Consider the following 17,276-nt stretch of genomic DNA (forward strand, 5'->3'; position numbering starts at 1 on the left):
CTAAACCAACGTTTCTGCTTTTGTTGCTTGTGTTGCAACTGGCTTAAGCTAGTTGGCTTGTTAGGCTGCTTGCGGCACAGAAGATTACGCCTCGACTCCATATTAGAAATGTAATTTAAAGGAGAGAATATATTTGTTAAAGGGACAATGGTACTTAAAGAAAATTTAAAAAAAAATTTATATAAATATATATAACACTGATGGATAAAACAGAAATCAATGCTATAGAATAATTAAACAAATTATAATATTTTAGCCCTATGGCAGTCAGTTTATTAAAGCTGATTTTCTTCAGATTTGTTCAATAACCCAGAAAGTGAATTATTTTTGAAAAATAAATTTGTTATTCAGTTATTTTTCCAAGGGGATTTAAAATACTTCACATAAATCCATCTCAAATCTTTTGAAACTGCTAATATATACGTACATACGAGTATAATTAATATACCATATACAAATATAATAATATCATCTTATTCATTTTTTCTGCATAAAAGCACATAAAAATATTATCAATCTTTATGAGTGCATGTTCGCAAGAATTAAATTAAAGCATGCTGATTCTTTTGACGTTATGCTTATACTCCGTTTGACAAAAGCTTTAATTAAAAAAAAAAATTGAAACATATTTTCTATTATAGTATCGTATATGCCAACATCAATATGAAATGCTCTCAAGTGATAATCATTTGATAAACCCTAGCAAAGTTTAAATTCAGTACTCTCTTTGTATCTGTATACATTTGGAAAAAAATATGTATATAAGTATATATGTATATATGTATTACCAACACTGTATATCATCTAACTATTTATAGAGAACAACTGTCACTTCTACTTAAGTGAAACTTTTACGTTAGTTCTGTAAAACTAACTACTATAGTATACTATACAAGTAGTAAAGCTTAGATAAAAATAACTGCCTTTTATTGCAGAGAATGCATTTGCTTCATCCAGTTACATAATCCTACAAATTGTAGCTCGCTATGAGGATATTTTTTGGCTGCCATGCTCATCGCTATTATCAATGCATGCTTAAACAACTTTAAGTAGCAAGCTCAGGCATTGCTGCCACTTTATGTTGCTACCCCCGGGCAGTCAATGATGCTGGCATTGTTGTTGCTTTAGTCGGCAGCGAAACATAATCACATACCCGCAGCAGCAGCAGAAGCAGTAGAAACAGCAGCTACAGCCGGCACATAATGCATATTTCATACATAACTCACACCATCAAGCCTCAGAGCTGCGTGGAGAGCTCTGCCAACGCCTGCCATTGCCCACCATTGCCACCATTGCCACCACGCCCACTTGGGCAATCCGTGCATGATAATCTCTTAGGCGCATGTTAGTTTAGCCAACTTAACTAGTTCTATGTGCGTGTGTCTGTCCTTTGTCTGTGTCGACGCCTCAGTTTCCGCATTCGTCTCGGGCCGAGCCGTGCCTGCCGTAGCTTTCAATTTCTGGGCTGTAGCTCGGCCTTATCCCGAAAGTAGTTTGTGTTGTTCTTGCGCTCATCAACGTCAACAGGCAAGCAGCATCGTCAAGTATAATGGCTGCACTTAGCACTGATGAATTCATTAATTATTTTTTCAAATAGAATTTCCTCTCTAGTTGCGCCGTCTAAGGCCTTATGTTGAATTAATTAAATTATATTCACTGCACCCCATGCACAACCCCGACTTTTGTCACTTGCCCAGCTGTGTGCTAAATTTGATTTATGCCTCTGACATCAACATCAACATCAACATCAGGAACATCAACAACAACATCAGCATCATCCAAAGGCCAAAAGCTGCACCTTACGTTTTAAGGACCAACAGCCACTTAAGCTCCCAACGACGACGACCACAGACAAAATCCTTTCAAGCACCTGCGACTCTTGTGGCATCTGCTTAATGTTATGTTATTTTTATGCTTGTTATCATTAGTTTTTATAGAACTTGTCGCTCTCCTCCTCCCTCCTCTTTAAAGCCATAAAATGCACGCTTGGGAGATGCCACAGTGTGTCAGCAATGCGAACAACAACAAGAACAACAACAACTACCACAACAAACTTAGACTTAACTCCGGGGCTTTTGGAGCTTGCATGACGCCAAAGTTAAGCCACTGACATATCTGAATGCCTTGACAGCCACTGTTGCTCCACCCCCTCTCCTAAACTCACTCTCACTCTCTTCTCTCTTCCTCTCTTGCTGTCGCAGTTGGCAGCGCCGTGGCTGCCAGCACTTACTTTTGCCCAACTGGGCTTACTGTATAATGTTTAAAGCCAGCCGTCGCCTTCTATCTCTGGGTCTGGGCATGTGTGTGTGCGTGTGTGTGTGCGTGCGTGTGTGTGTGTATGTGTGAATGCAATGAGGCCAACTGCAAATAGCCTTTAAATAGCAGAGAGCACGCTGCTTAGCATACATATGAGCGGCGCCAGCCACACTAGTTGGTAAAAGTATTTAAAGTATTCATGCCCGAAGCACTACTAGAAATGTTCTGTTGTCTCAATAAAAATTCCTTTTGTTCATTAAGCTGCTTGGGTTATACTGAAGAACTATAAAAAGTACACTCGACTCTATAATATCTTAAGTTCGCTAAACGAATCTTAAACACTGCGTTTTATAAGGACTTTATTAATTGTTTCAAAATGTTATTTAAAAATACATGATATGTAATATAAAAAGGTCCTTTTCCTTTTCCTAAAACAAATGAATAATATTTCAAATATCAAATTCATTAGATTCGCAGAATAATATAGTATTACTTATAATAACAATATGTATAAGTGTTTGTTTTATACGTAAGAACAATATGATTTCAAATGTCTTAACATTAGTATTAATATTAGAACTTTTTATAAAAATAAAACCCAAATAAAGAGGACTAGTTTTTGAGAAATATTTAAATTCAGTGCAAGATAACTTTAATTTGGCTATTTATATATTTTATTGATGTGCAATTTAAGTTAAGTTTTAAAGCTTTACAGTTCAATGAAAGACCATAATGTATATGCACTAATAAGGTCGTACGCAGCTTTTTTCAAAGGGAGGCCAAAAAAATAAAATTTTTATTAAATAATGCACGGTGCACTTACATAATAATTTAATAAGTGCGCCATAATTATGCAAATTTTGTTTCTACTGATTTAAGGTGGGGGAGGGGAAGCAATGGCTACCCCTGCCAAGCCCCTGCGTAGGCGCGTATTATTCTCCAATAAAAGCATCTTCAGGACATCTTGGAGCATCCGTCGGTCCACATCTATATCTCTGTACAAGTTGAAATACTACAAAATAATTTATATTAAAATTTAAGATCATACAGTTCTTAGTTCTGGCATTACTAACGGGGAAAATCGTTTCTCATCTGCTTATCGCGTTGCTCTACACGAAAAACACATTCATTGCTAAACTGACTGTAGCAAAGTCCGTTATGCCCACAAACTGGATCCAAAATCCTAGGACATGCGTTTACAACACATATGGTACCAGTAACTACATTAAATATTGTGTTAAAACAGCAATTGTTTATTAATATACTTACAATAATACATATCTATGAGCAAAACCAGATTGAAATTCATCTTTCTCTCAAATTAAGCTGGAAGTGACGAAATTGAAAACTGTTTCCAGTATTTTAAGCAACTCTAAGCTCGTTCCGATTATTTACGTTCAAATTAAATTCGATACACCTTCTAACGCATAACTATGCAAGGATGTGATGGTGGTTTGAGGAGGAACATGGAAAAAACCACACTCAAAAGAATATAAGTTAATTAGTTTATTCACAGAAAATTGACGCAGAAGAAAGTCTTTGTATTGAAAATGAATATCGTTATGCAGTGGCGATGAGGATTACAATACACTAATATTACAGCTAATTAAGCGATAATAATTTATGTAACACAATTTATGTAACACATCTAATAAAAATATAAGAGTTACATTCATTCAAATGTCTTTTAATTAATATCTATATTAGGAGTTTTTATGCAATGAGTTTTGTTCTCAACTATTTAATAAACTTGGCTTCGATTGAGCTTTGTTTATTTATGAAAAATGTACTTTAAAAATCCAAAATATTATTAATTTGAATTTTTCTGCACTAACATTCTTTCTTAGGCCTGTACAAGCACTTTTGGCATTCAGTGTACTTTCTTTATGCTTTTGCTGTAGTCAATGCTTCTAATTAAAGTTCTATTTTCTATTTTGTGAGGCAACAATTGTTTCTGCACCGACCGAGTGTGCAGCCTGGCGCCGACATGGCCCCCACTGGACGCCCAGCAACCTACTGTGCGGCGACCAGACCCTGCAGACTTATGACAGACGCTTCTGCAACTGCCTTTGCTGCAATTAATTTAATTCATGCACTCATCGGGCGGCCAACGGCTCGAAACAGTTCGGGTTAGGGGACCAGTCAGATGGCCGGTGTATTGTTTATGTATTAATTGGGTTAATCACATGCTGATAGCTGCACGTTTCTGTTTTCTTTCCAAAGTACTATATACACACAATTTATTTGTTGGCGTTCGTTTAATTAATGCCGTTTGTGGGCCTGTCAATGTTGGACCGAATTTTTTCACATTCCAGGCATTTCCAGTAAGCACTTTAATAGACACACCTACACAACCATCCACACTTATGTACATGCAGAGTTATGGATTGTAGTTATATTTTCTTCAAACAATTTATGAAAACTATTTAATATACAACAACTTTTTAATTTTGTTAATTGACAATATTTCCTGAGCAATGAGTATTATTAATTAAGTCGGATTTAGTGCTATGGATGAATTGCGTAGCGTATAGTACCCAAAAGAGTATGGATTGTATACGTACAATTATGTATAAATAGTCTCTCAGTTGTAAAGTTATCGAGCGACATCTTATTACAACAAGGAGACAAGAGCTTGGAACCCGAATAGAAATAGAATAGGGCATGTCCTCAAAATTGCTTACATCAAAATTGGAAGTTGATAGTTGTAATATACCACTATACTCTATATAGTACATGCAAGATGTAGAGGGCTATCTGGTTGTCTTAGCTCCACATAGAGCGCCAACCTTTTATGTAAATCGAATCTACATTGCGGTATCCTGGCTAGATGAAAAAAAAAAACAGATAGCGTGAGCCGACGGTGTCACAGCGGAGGTCGGGACCCGTTGATACCCTAGCTCTTTCGGGGTGGGGTGGGTTTGCTGAGTCCTGAAGACTCTAAGCACATAAATTAAATTATTATAGAGTCCCTGCTGAAACTAAATTTTGGAAGGCCTACTTCCAACAAAGCAACTAAAACAAATCAAAGGCCAATTAAACGAGAGAGGAAAACTGACGGTACAGGTGATGGCTTCTTGCATCAGACTATATGTCTAGCTAGTTTGCGAGATCTTGAGATGGAAGTCGGTGCTCGTGTTCTATACCCACCCAACCATGGAGCTTCTATGCGAGTATTGTTTATGGAGTTCCCCTATAGTAAATGTTCTAGCTATTTGTATGTTCCTATGTCACCAGAAAAAATAAAACTTTATCAAGTAATTTTAAACAGAATTTAATAATAGGCATGAGTTATAAACATTTGCGAGAAATTATATTTCTAGTAGCATGATAATTCAAATGAAAGTGCAAACATAATAGTCGTTTATGAATTCATGGAAGAAAACTTGTTCAGTATAAGTATACAAAATTAAAAACAAGTAAATTAAAGTAAATAAGTTTAATATTTTAGTATCAAACTAAAGAAAAAATTAATCAGAAAGTGTGTGTGCATATACGCTTAATGTTATTTATTTTCATGTTATTCTTTATGCACTAAAGTAACGTCGATTCAAAATTTAGCAACCCGAATCAGCAGCAGTTTATTTAATGGCAATTAAATGAAAAAAAAAAAACAAAACTAAACTAAAAGCTCACATGAGTGATAGTGAGGCAGGTCAGTGCTACAGATCAGCACATTCTTTGCTGGTTCATTGACCTCCGCATTCTAAATTATTGTCATATGTTCTCTCAAAGGCATATTAGTATAAGAGAAAAAGTTAGTATCGGACGTAAGTAAATTGACATGCGATAACGGTCGAGCAAAAGCTCTGTACTAAAATTGATATGTATGTATGTATGTATCACATTATATCAATTTAACTTCGGCTTACAAACGAGATAAGAAACAAAAGCGATAGCAATGATAAATACAAGTACAGACTTACGTACAGACTCCAGCGATGAAGGGCCCTCCAGCGAGGTGTTGTCGTTGTTTTATGTACAGATTAATTCAATGCACATACATTTATATGCAAATGCATATTTATTTGGTGTGTTATTATATGGATGGGTTAATTTTGGGTTTATTTAAATTTGTCTTATTTATCTCGAGGCATATTTTTTTGGGTTCATTTTCTTTTGCTATTATTATATATATTTGTACACATGCCTTTTCGAGAGTTTTTTCGGTTTAAGCTTTTATGCACTGATCTTGGGCACGAAAAAAAAACAATAGCAAACAAATTACACAGACTTAAATGCGCCTATTGGTACATATAAGTATATGCACTATATTGGGTTTTAAGGCATTTCCCTTTCTACAAGTATGCACTGTACACACACTCTCTTCAATTTTGAAACTGTGATTTTCAAACTTAGACACTTTTTTTGTGAGCAGTAGCACATTTTTTGTAGTTAATGATGAGGTGGTGGTGGCGGCAATGGGTTCTACGGCAGAGCGAAGTCGGCGGTGGTCATGTTGAGCTAATGACGTTTCGACACCCAGAGCAAAAAGATATATCCCGCATGTTCGCAAGCTCCTTTTTGGAAGACGGACTTGTAGCGTACGGCAATTCACTTTGCCGATTGGAACCAAATGTTTCGTCCAAGTGTAAACAACGACTGCGGTTTGAATTCCGCCGGGAAATAACCCTTATGTCGAAGTTATTTGATTCGGCTGCACCCAATACAGCAGCGACAAGGTATTAGTCGCAAATCTAGTGACGGATGCGCACCGATTACTTAGCAGCACCCTTAATAGACAGTTACCCACAGGCGGAAAATGCCATAAAGATTGGGGGGTCTTCAAATCGTCTCCAGCCGCACGGACTTACACTCGATTAAGGTCCAGGTTAACGTGGACAAAATCTTTGGGCTCGAGAGTGTCCCGCCGTTTTCCTTTTGGGCCAGTGAATAACACCCAAAACACGTGTTAGGCGTAGCTGACGGACGTGGCTACTTTGTAGAATTTGGCCATCCAAAAGTTAAAGAACAAAAGAGAGCGATCTTAGCAAGATCAGGCCTTTTATAACACCTAATTCGAGGGAATTACTGAAGTGCGTAAAGTTAGATGCGCTTTACTATACATTCCAGTCCATTTCAGAGTTGTACTAACTAAAGCTTTCGTAGTACTACAGCTGATAGGGGCCTGAAGCTTTGGGGCCAACTTTAACCCTTTTTATCGCAAGTGCCAATTTTGTAGCACCGAGCTGCGATAAAAGTAAAATTAATTTAATTTTAATGCAAGCGACCATTACATAGTATAAGTAATAAGTGTAAGTAAGTATTGTATTAAACATTTCAATTTGAAGTGTATTAATATAATAACCAAGCTCTGTATGAATGGTATGTGATTTCTTATTTTGTTAACACTCAAAAGCGTATTCTTAGAAGCACATTGCCTGAAATAATTTACCATCATTAGCTCTTCAGGTGTATGGTACTAAAGAAAACCCTTAAGAACAGGTATTTTTTTCCTGATATTACTGACATTCTATCGTGCGTTAGTTTACAATTAAATTCCCCTTTACGTACAGTCCTTTAGCCAGACAGTTCCCACAGTTATTGTAGTTGTAGCTCCACTTATTACAAATTCTCAGTCATATTTTTGTGTGTCGATGATGACAAAATTTGTGATTTCCGTCAAGTATGATGAGTAGATAAGAGCTTTTGCGTTCAACTTTATAAATAAGTACAATGGAGTTTCGTTGTTTAACTGATGGTAAGTGAATTAAAGACAGAAGAAGTGTTTTAAAGACTGCTGAACCTTCTCAAGGCTAACCATCTCGAAAAAGGTAAATGTTCGAGCAATATTATAACTAAACTTTTGCAATTGAGATCTTTAAGTCTGCTTGTATATGTTACACATAGGGTACAAAATGCAGAGAATAAAACGAATATGAAAATGAATGAATGAATAAAATGCATATATTTTGAATAATTTATGCGAGTTCTTCCCTGTCGAAAAAATCCTCCATGTAGTTCTACCAACACGATACTTTCAGACTTATCGAATGCATATTTTTGAATTGATTTGCCGCCATTTTATTGTATGCACTTACATACCAGCATCAATAACTTTGATCATTATAATTTTGGAATTATTTCAATGTGCCACGTGTCTGCATTTTATGGCATTTATGACGCATACGCCAGGCCAGGCCACGTCACGCTTAAAACTGCACCTTGAAACTTTGAACTTTTGGTCCGAAACTTTTGCATAACCAAAAAGCCAAAGCACTATTATGAAGTGTATTCTTGTTTGCCAGTGTGTGTATGTGTGTGCATTTTTTCCGATTTGATTGCTGCAAACTTTTGCCACATGCTATAAACATTTTTTGCAGACACTTCAATGGTGCAATACGCATACGAAAGAGTTGATGTGGGTCAGTTGCAAACACACACACACACGGAGACGAATATGGTGGTGGTTGAACGGATGGGGGTGGCGGTGGAGGGAAGGGCAAAGGGCGTGTACGTCACACCCTAACTTGCCACGGCAGTGCTAAGGGTCCTCCCCTTCCCAAAACAACATCGTCAACACTGCTGGCATGCCAAATTCAATTCAATCCCAGGCTGCACCGCAAAACTTTTCATTGAGTGTTTTCAATTTCAATGGTTTCGATATCACACGCCCAGGTCGCTGCATTTAAACACGCGCATTCACATAGCTTCGAATTGTTTTTGTGGCAACTGCTCGGCACCTCCTGCATGAGTAGCGTGAGAAGTATTCGATACGATGTACGTATAGTATTATACACACATACGCACCGACTATATTTATATACTGATGTACATACACACATTTACATATAATTGACATTTTAGCTTGATTTCTCCTTTGCTTTAAACAATAACACCGCCTAAATATCTCCCAGCTATTTTTGATACAATAAGTTTTAATTGTAAAGATTTTATTGTTCCTTAAGTAAAAATCTTTAAAGTACATCGTAAATACATATTCTATGTCGTTACTAGCCTTAAGTTTAATTTCCATTGACCCTAGATGGTTGTTCTTCGTCGCATCGTCGACGAACATTTTTTAAAAGGTTTTCTTTTCATAGTTGCGTTTTTTGTTCCGTGCTCATTTTCCCTACAGCTCTTGTCGTCACCAATCTCTTGAAGAGTGCAGACGCATAGATGACTGGGTTTTCAGTAAGTAGGAGTTTTAAAAATGTTACCTTTTCTGTAACAACAATATTCAATTGTTTTTTCTTCTGAGAACTATAGGATTAGATCCGACTTCTGAGCTTTCTCTTCCGGCCTGTTGCGGGCATTTCTTTAAAACTTTGCAAAATCTTTATACACCATTTAATTTCATGCTCATTTTCTGCTGTCAACAGTTTCTGAGGCCAAGTGAATTATGAATGTTCGGCATAAGTTCATGCGCAAGAATATGTAAATAATACATATGTATCTATACAAGAAATTATATATAACATGTTAAACTAGCGCTAATCCCAATGTGGGCGGGTGTCTGAAAAGCATTATTTACTATGATTTATATGCCCCTTACAGATGAATCATTACGTCCTAGTGCAAACCACCGAATATTCCATCCACAAAAATACACAGAAGAAACTAAACTATTTTATTTAAAACAAAAAATGATAATCGTTTTATCTGAACATATTCATTATGAAGGCCATATGATTCTATATAAAATAAATACTTTTTATGAATCATTACAGTTTTGGGTTAAAGGTCGCCAGATAGTTGCAAAATATAATAAGTACATACATATGTATATAATATATTAAAAATTATGGTTTAAGAATAAAAAATAACAAGAATGTTTATAATTTGAAATTGTATGGACAACATGACAAGGCGGAATTGCGATGTACGTCCGCCCACCTCTCTCCCAGCAATCGAAGATAACTTTAAGTTGGCTATTTAATATTTTTTATTGATGTGAAATTTAATATTAGTTTTAATGCTTCACAGTTAATGAAAGACCATATTGTATATGCACCAAAAAATTAAAATTTTTATTAAATAATGCACGGTGCACGGTTAAAATAATAATGCATGCATACGATTACAAGAAAACCTTCAAGAAATCCACATGAGTTCCATTTAAGCAAAACAGTGCGAGGGCATTGCCAACCCCCTGCCTACACCCTTCTGCACTAGACCTCTCTTCATTTACATATAAGCATCTTAAGGACATCTTGTACAAGTAGAAAAACCAAAAAATTTATTACATATGTTAACATTTAAGATTATACAAATTCTTCTGAATGTCACTAACTCGGAAAATCATCGTTGATCCGCTGACAGCGTTGCTTGACCTCCAAGTCACATTTATTGCTAAACTGACTGTAGGAAATTCCGTTATGACACACACACTGGAGCGAAATTCATGGTACACACACCAACACACATATGGCACCAACAACTACAGCAAATATTGTCTTAAAACAGCGATTGTTTATTAAACATTCGTATGCCTATGATGCATATCTGCAACATACCGCTTAAACTCAATTATTTTACAATGTATGCGCGAAATTTGAAATTGTTCTTTTTGAATGGTATTTTAAGTGTATTTGATTTGGTTACACTGAAATAAGCTATTTACAATAATATAGATTAAAATTCATTTTTTCTCAAGTCAAGCAGAAAATAGAAGTTACTAAATTGAAAACTGTTTCAAGTATTTTAAGCGACTCTAAGCTCGCTCCGAATATTTGAGTTCAAATTAAATTGGATACTCATAATTAACACATAACTGTGTTCAAAAATGAGATCGAGACTCGAGGAGGAATATATAAATGGTGGGGACATGGAAAACACCCTACACTCAAAATAATGAGCAAGTAGATAAGCTGAATACACATAAGGCATCTGTGTCTCAACTTTTGGATCGACTATCGTGTCATGCTGATCATGATTATAAATATGTAGTTTGTGGGGTCTGCCACGCCTCTTTCTGCCTGTTCCATTTTTCACTTCCCGCAAACGTAATACATAAATTCCTGTACATTTCATGTAGTTCAGTTTAAGTATTAGTTAAAAAATTGGCGGAAGATTTTCAGCCGCCATGCAACTCCACAAATTGTCTACCATGGAGATAGGGACATAGTACCCGGTAAAAGAACACACACAAACCACGTATTTCGCTGCTCAAGGGACAAATACGCATTACAACTTAATAAAGACGTTTCTGTAGATATCAACTTATCTTTAGACATCAACGTGTTTGTATAAATGAATGTTGGCTCAGTATGGGCTTTCCTTACTGACATGTAGAATATTACAGATTTTCTCGATTTCACAAGCCCGTAAATAAAAAATTCCATTTGTAATATCTTCAACATAGCTTCTAGATTCGTTTATCAAGTTAATTTGCTTACAGAAGTAGACGTAGAGCAGACATTATTCAAATTACCCAAATTGTACATACTTTTCGACTATTTTGCTCTTGCAAATTAAAAAAGTTTAACTTAAGTCAAAGGCGAAGCCTTAATAGCATGCCTATCTAGTGCTCACAACCGCCTCCTTTCGCGCAGCATCCTGTAACAGTTGTGTGTCCACTTCATCACCAGGCAGCTGCACATAGCGAACCACTGAACCACGAATGAAGCAGTTCTTCACGCTCAACATGTGCGGATATTTTTCTGGATCTGTTACACTGATGTCTGTCAACTTGATGTTAAGGTACTGGTCCACAGCGTTTAGAGTGCCGCATATGCTGCAAGAAACGCACATTAAATACAATTTTTAAACCCACAAATTACTGCTGGCACGCGTGTCAACAACGCTACAAATGCAAACGTTTGCCGGCAAAAACAACACTTACCTGAGATCATTTTTCAGCTCCACGACAACCTCCTTGCCCACAAGCGACTTGAAGAACGAGTAAAAGAGCTAGGGGGAGGAGAACTTGTTAATGCATAATTCACTCAATTATTTACTGTATAAATTTTGCATTATTGTTTATTGTCGCTTACCATTGCTACTTAGCATTGCCAGTCGATAAGCGAAAAACACTGAAATCGAATTTTCCAGCTATCGAAAAGCAGCTGTATCGAAATAAATGCGAAGCGTTGCCACTTGTAATAATCAGAAATTATTTTGTTAGATCGAGAGTGCCAGACCCAATGAAATTAATATTTTTTCCCGCCGCTAGAGAACACTGAACACCATAAATTTCTTTGACTTTGGGAACCATTAGATGGCGCTAACAGCACCGCGAATTGTTCAAGAGTCAAAAAATATGTTTTTCGTCAAACATATGTACATACATATACCATATGCAATATCGTCATTGTTTATTATCGCCCCAACTTGATCACCCATCCAATTAGTTTAATATCAATTAAAATGCACCTACACTTGCTAATACAATTGTTAGGTATTCGATACCTTGTTAAGTATTATTGTAAAAGTGTCACCTGGTCACATTGATCTTGTGCCCTTTAGCTACACATTTTGAATTGTAACACATTCTGGAAATATACGCGGCCTGATACACAACAGAATTGGCGACGAGGAAAATAAAAGTTAGGAAAATAAAGGTTAAGAAAATAAAAGTTAAAGAAGAACAAATAAATGACCAGCATGACTACAGCAGCACCTATAACTCCACAATTTTATCACATGATAAGCATACCCGAGTTTGTGCCAAACAGTGAAACGTTTGCAATTTGGAAAGAAAAATTTGAAATACACATGTGCGAGCAAAGTGTGAGTGAAGAAAATGCAAAAAAATCAACGTTGTTGAAATCAATTGGAACAGGCCCGTATGGTGTATTACACAGTTTATGCAGTCCAGATTCACCTGTATCAAAGTCATACAAGGAAATTTGCGAAATACTTTCAACGCACTACACACCACCTACACTTGTTTTTCGAGAACGAAAAAAGTTTCATATGGCAGTCAAAGGCGAAAATGAGACAATTGCAGAATGGTATGCCCGTTTAAAACAGTTGGCATGTAGCTGTAAATTTGGTGTCTATTTGGAAGCATTCGTACTTAACCAATTTGTGATGAGTCTTCCTAATGCAATATTTGAACGCATGTGCGAAGAAGATGAACGTCTATCTCTTTCTGACGCACTAAGAAAGGCAATGATAATGGAGACCAAAGATTTTGCAAAGAGGACAGGAGAGAACATCAGTTACGTGAACAGAAGCAGCGCAAATCAAAGAAAAAAGCGAAACTGCAACAATAGAAACAACGGCAGTTATGACACTGGAAGTTTCAAGGGCAACGGAAGATCACATGGGATGAACTTCAAAAGCAGTAGCAGCGACGGTAGTGACGGCGACGCAGGCAGAGGCAAAAAGCAGCAGAAATTCTGTGTGCACTGTGGTTGGAAAAATCATCGATCTGAAGAGTGCAAGTACAAACATCTAAATTGTCACACTTGTGGGAAGAAGGGTCATTTGGCGAGCGTATGTAATTCAAAACGAATAAATTGCGTATCGAATTTACAATCTGAAGATCCTATGTTAGATACTAAGCTAAATGAATTTAATTTTTCTGTATTTAGCGTGGCACCAACTTCTTCTGGTGAGGTTTACGTGTTACCGGTTACAATTGATGGTTGTAACATGAACGTCACTTGCGATACTGGAGCATCTTGTACAATTATTCCATATTCAGTTTATGAGAAGGCAGTGATGAAGAAGCCGCTCAGAGAATGTAATGTTCCGTACATGGACTACAATGGTCGTCTTATTGAAATTGTCGGTGAGTACGATGCAACAATTGAATATCGAGGCATAAGAAAAGAAATGGTTATAGTAGTTGCGAAAACAATGAGTCCAGCTTTACTTGGTAGAACATTTTTGAGATCGTTTAATTTTGAATTAGTTCAAGTTAACAATGTTAGCGAAAGTGAACAACTCTCTGTACTTACAAAACAAATAAAAAGTGAATTTGCAGATGTGTTTAGACCCGAATTAGGTTCTTTTAATGGGAGCAAAATTATGTTACAAATAGCGGAAAACACCAAGCCAATATTTTTCAAGCCTAGGCCGCTACCATTAGCATGGAAAGACCGCGTTGAACAAAAATTACGCGCTTTGATTGAGTTAGGAGTTTTAGAACAAGTTGATAGTTCTGATTGGGGAACCCCATTGGTTCCGATTCTTAAGCCAGATGGTGATATAAGAATTTGTGGAGACTACAAAGTTTCCGTAAATAGATCATTAGTCGATGTACGATATCCGTTACCACGAATTGATGATATTTTTGCAGCACTTCAAGGAGGCGTATTATACACTAAACTTGATTTAAGCAATGCTTATAACCAGTTGCACCTAGATGAGCAATCTCAGTTGTTGTGCACATGGAGCACACATATTGGACTTTTAAAAGTCAAACGATTACCTTTTGGTATAAAAACAGCAGCAGCAATATTCCAAAAGACAATGGAATGTTTATTCCAAGGAATAAAAGGAGTCGTAGTTTATCAGGACGACATTACAGTAACAGGAAGCAATCTTCAAGAACACATTTCAAATTTAAAAACAGTTCTTAGCAAGCTGAAATCAGCCGGACTAACTTTAAATGCAAACAAATGTGAATTTTTCAAATCTAAAATTCGTTACTTAGGGTTCTCAATAGACAGGTACGGATTAAGCAAAAATGTTGATAGAGTTTCCAGCGTTTTACTAGCACCCACACCTAAAAATGTATCTGAATTACGAGCATTCATTGGAATGGTGAATTATTATTCAAAGTTTGTTAAAAACTTCGCACAGATAATGAGTCCATTATATGTACTTTTGCAGAAAGATTCAAAATTTGTTTGGACAGTTGAATGTAACAAAGCATATGAGAGAATTAAAAGTGAGATAACTTCAGAACAAGTCTTAGTGCATTATGACGCAAACTTGCCTATTGTCTTAACGACTGATGCCAGTAGTAATGCCGTATCTGGCGTACTAGCACATAGATTTGCTGATGGTCTTAAACCGATAGCATTTGTTTCCAGAGCCTTATCAAAAAGTGAAATTAATTATAGCACACTGGATAAGGAAGCTCTCGCGATTGTATATAGTGTAATGAAGTTGAAACAATACCTTCTAGGGATCAAGTTCATCTTGAGAACTGATCATAAGCCCCTCTTGGGAATATTTGGAGATAAAAAAGGATTGCCACTTATGGCGTCTGCACGTTTGCAGAGGTGGGCTTTAATATTGTCAGGATTTCAGTACACAGTTGAACACATAAAGGGTTCATTAAACGAGGCTGACGGACTTTCAAGGATGCCTCAGTTATACAAATCAAACGAAGATGAGGAATACAATTATATTAACTTCATTCAATCTGATATACCGTTTAAATTGAATTTCAAGAGTATTGCTCGTGAAACAAGGCATGATTCAATCCTTTCAAAGGTGTGCGAAGCCATTAAAATTGGATCGCTACAAAAATTAAACAAGGCTGAATTCTCAAATTTCATAAATAAAGCAAATGAGCTAACAGTTGAGTACGATTGTATCTTATGGGGTCATCGTGTAATAGTTCCAACAAAACTTAGGAATCAAGTTTTACAAGAGTTCCACAAATCTCATTTAGGAATGGTGAAAACAAAAATGTTAGCACGCTCATACGTATGGTGGCCAAATATGGATTTAGAAATTGAAAATTTAATAAGAGAATGTATCGCATGTCAGGAATCACAACCAAGTCCAGAAAAGTCTACTTTGATACCGTGGAAATCAAATGGTCAGGTATGGAGTAGAATACACGTAGATTTTGCAGGACCAATAAATAATTTTTATTTATTGATATGTGTAGATTCTTTCTCTAAATGGGTAGAAGTTTTTAAAACAAAGGAAATTACGTCATCGTTTACAATAAAAACCTTAAGAGAATTATTTTGTAGATATGGTCTAGTTGATGTATTAGTGTCTGATAATGGTAGACAATTTACTTCAGAGGAATTTCGCATTTTCATGGCCAACAATGGCATAAAGCATGTTTTGACAGCTCCTGGTCATCCAGCGACAAATGGCCAAGCTGAAAACTTTGTAAAGACTGTAAAAAAATCAATAAATGCAAGCATTAAAGTTAACAGCAATTCTAGTTTTGACATAATCCTGAATAGATTTTTAATAGATTACAGAAACACGATTCATTGCACGACCGGCGAATCGCCAGCCAAACTTTTCTTTGGTAGACAACTAAAGACCAGATTTTCGTTTTTAAAACCTCCAATTGTACATGATCAAATAAGCAAAAAGCAGGAGGATAGTGTCATGAGTTACAGAGGTAATCGCGACATAAGATTTAAAGAAGGTCAAAAGGTTATGGTCAGGGACTATAAAAATCCTAACAAGGCAAGTTGGACTCAAGCAACAGTTAGCCAACAATTGGGACCTCGATCTTATTGTTGTATCTTAACTCATAACAATCGTGAAATAAAACGACATTTAAATCAAATTAGAAATCAAGAAAGCAAACACATTGCAACAGAAAAACGAGATAATCAAATCGAAAGTGATTGTTCAAGTGAATCTAAAAGTCAAAATGACACTGTAATTCCTTCTGAACCAACACCAACCAGAAGACAGCTAAGACCACGTATAGAGGGAAAGGTTGTTAAGCCTTCCACTTAAAAATTAAAAATAGAAAATGAAACTTATGAATCAAATATTTGCAATTAAGAAAACAAAATGAAATGTATTAAGTTGAATTTAGACCTGAATTTATGATGAAATCTCTATTGAACTCCATGAATAATTGTTTTGTTAATTGTTAAATATCTCATAATGTTAAACATGTATCAATGCAAATGTATATATTTTATTGAGTGTTATGACAAAGCTAAGGAGAGGCATGTTAGGTATTCGATACCTTGTTAAGTATTATTGTAAAAGTGTCACCTGGTCACATTGATCTTGTGCCCTTTAGCTACACATTTTGAATTGTAACACATTCTGGAAATATACGCGGCCTGATACACAACAACAATATTTATTGACTTTGACTGGCATTAAGTTTAAATGACATATTTTTATAACAATTTCTGCGTTTAAAACTATTTACAAACATAGATAGGTTTACATATATTTCATTT

At 36.1% G+C, this 17,276-nt stretch overlaps 2 protein-coding genes across 2 annotated transcripts; one reads left to right on the forward strand and one right to left on the reverse strand.

Annotated features, from left to right (window-relative positions):
- Positions 1-11,543: 11,543 nt before the first annotated feature.
- Positions 11,544-12,224, reverse strand: LOC115632914 (U6 snRNA-associated Sm-like protein LSm2). Its single transcript, XM_030530204.1, has 3 exons — positions 12,192-12,224; positions 12,041-12,108; positions 11,544-11,932 (listed from the first exon to the last, which is right to left on the reverse strand). The coding sequence occupies exons 1-3, from the start codon at positions 12,192-12,194 to the stop codon at positions 11,716-11,718; spliced, it is 288 nt and encodes a 95-aa protein (XP_030386064.1). The 5' UTR covers positions 12,195-12,224; the 3' UTR covers positions 11,544-11,715.
- Positions 12,225-12,792: 568 nt separating this feature from the next.
- Positions 12,793-17,170, forward strand: LOC115632349. Its single transcript, XM_030529454.1, has 2 exons — positions 12,793-13,642; positions 13,737-17,170. Exons 1-2 carry the CDS (start codon positions 12,793-12,795, stop codon positions 13,799-13,801), a joined length of 915 nt encoding a protein of 304 aa, XP_030385314.1. The 3' UTR covers positions 13,802-17,170.
- Positions 17,171-17,276: the final 106 nt, after the last annotated feature.

Source organism: Scaptodrosophila lebanonensis, unplaced genomic scaffold (assembly GCF_003285725.1).
Source record: "Scaptodrosophila lebanonensis strain 11010-0011.00,11010-0021.00 unplaced genomic scaffold, SlebRS2 tig00001415-arrow-pilon, whole genome shotgun sequence".
NCBI lineage: Eukaryota > Metazoa > Arthropoda > Insecta > Diptera > Drosophilidae > Scaptodrosophila > Scaptodrosophila lebanonensis.

What these genes read in the sequence shown, in the direction of transcription:
- LOC115632349 (XM_030529454.1), top strand. Translation starts at nt 12,793, where the DNA reads ATGACCAGCATGACTACAGCAGCACCTATAACTCCACAATTTTATCAC. An exon ending in GGGTCATTTGGCGAGCGTAT is followed by an intron (nt 13,643 to 13,736) that starts GTAATTCAAAAC and finishes TTCTGTATTTAG; the next exon opens with CGTGGCACCAACTTCTTCTG.
- LOC115632914 (XM_030530204.1), bottom strand. An exon ending in GAGCTGAAAAATGATCTCAG is followed by an intron (nt 11,933 to 12,040) that starts GTAAGTGTTGTT and finishes CGTTTCTTGCAG; the next exon opens with CATATGCGGCACTCTAAACG.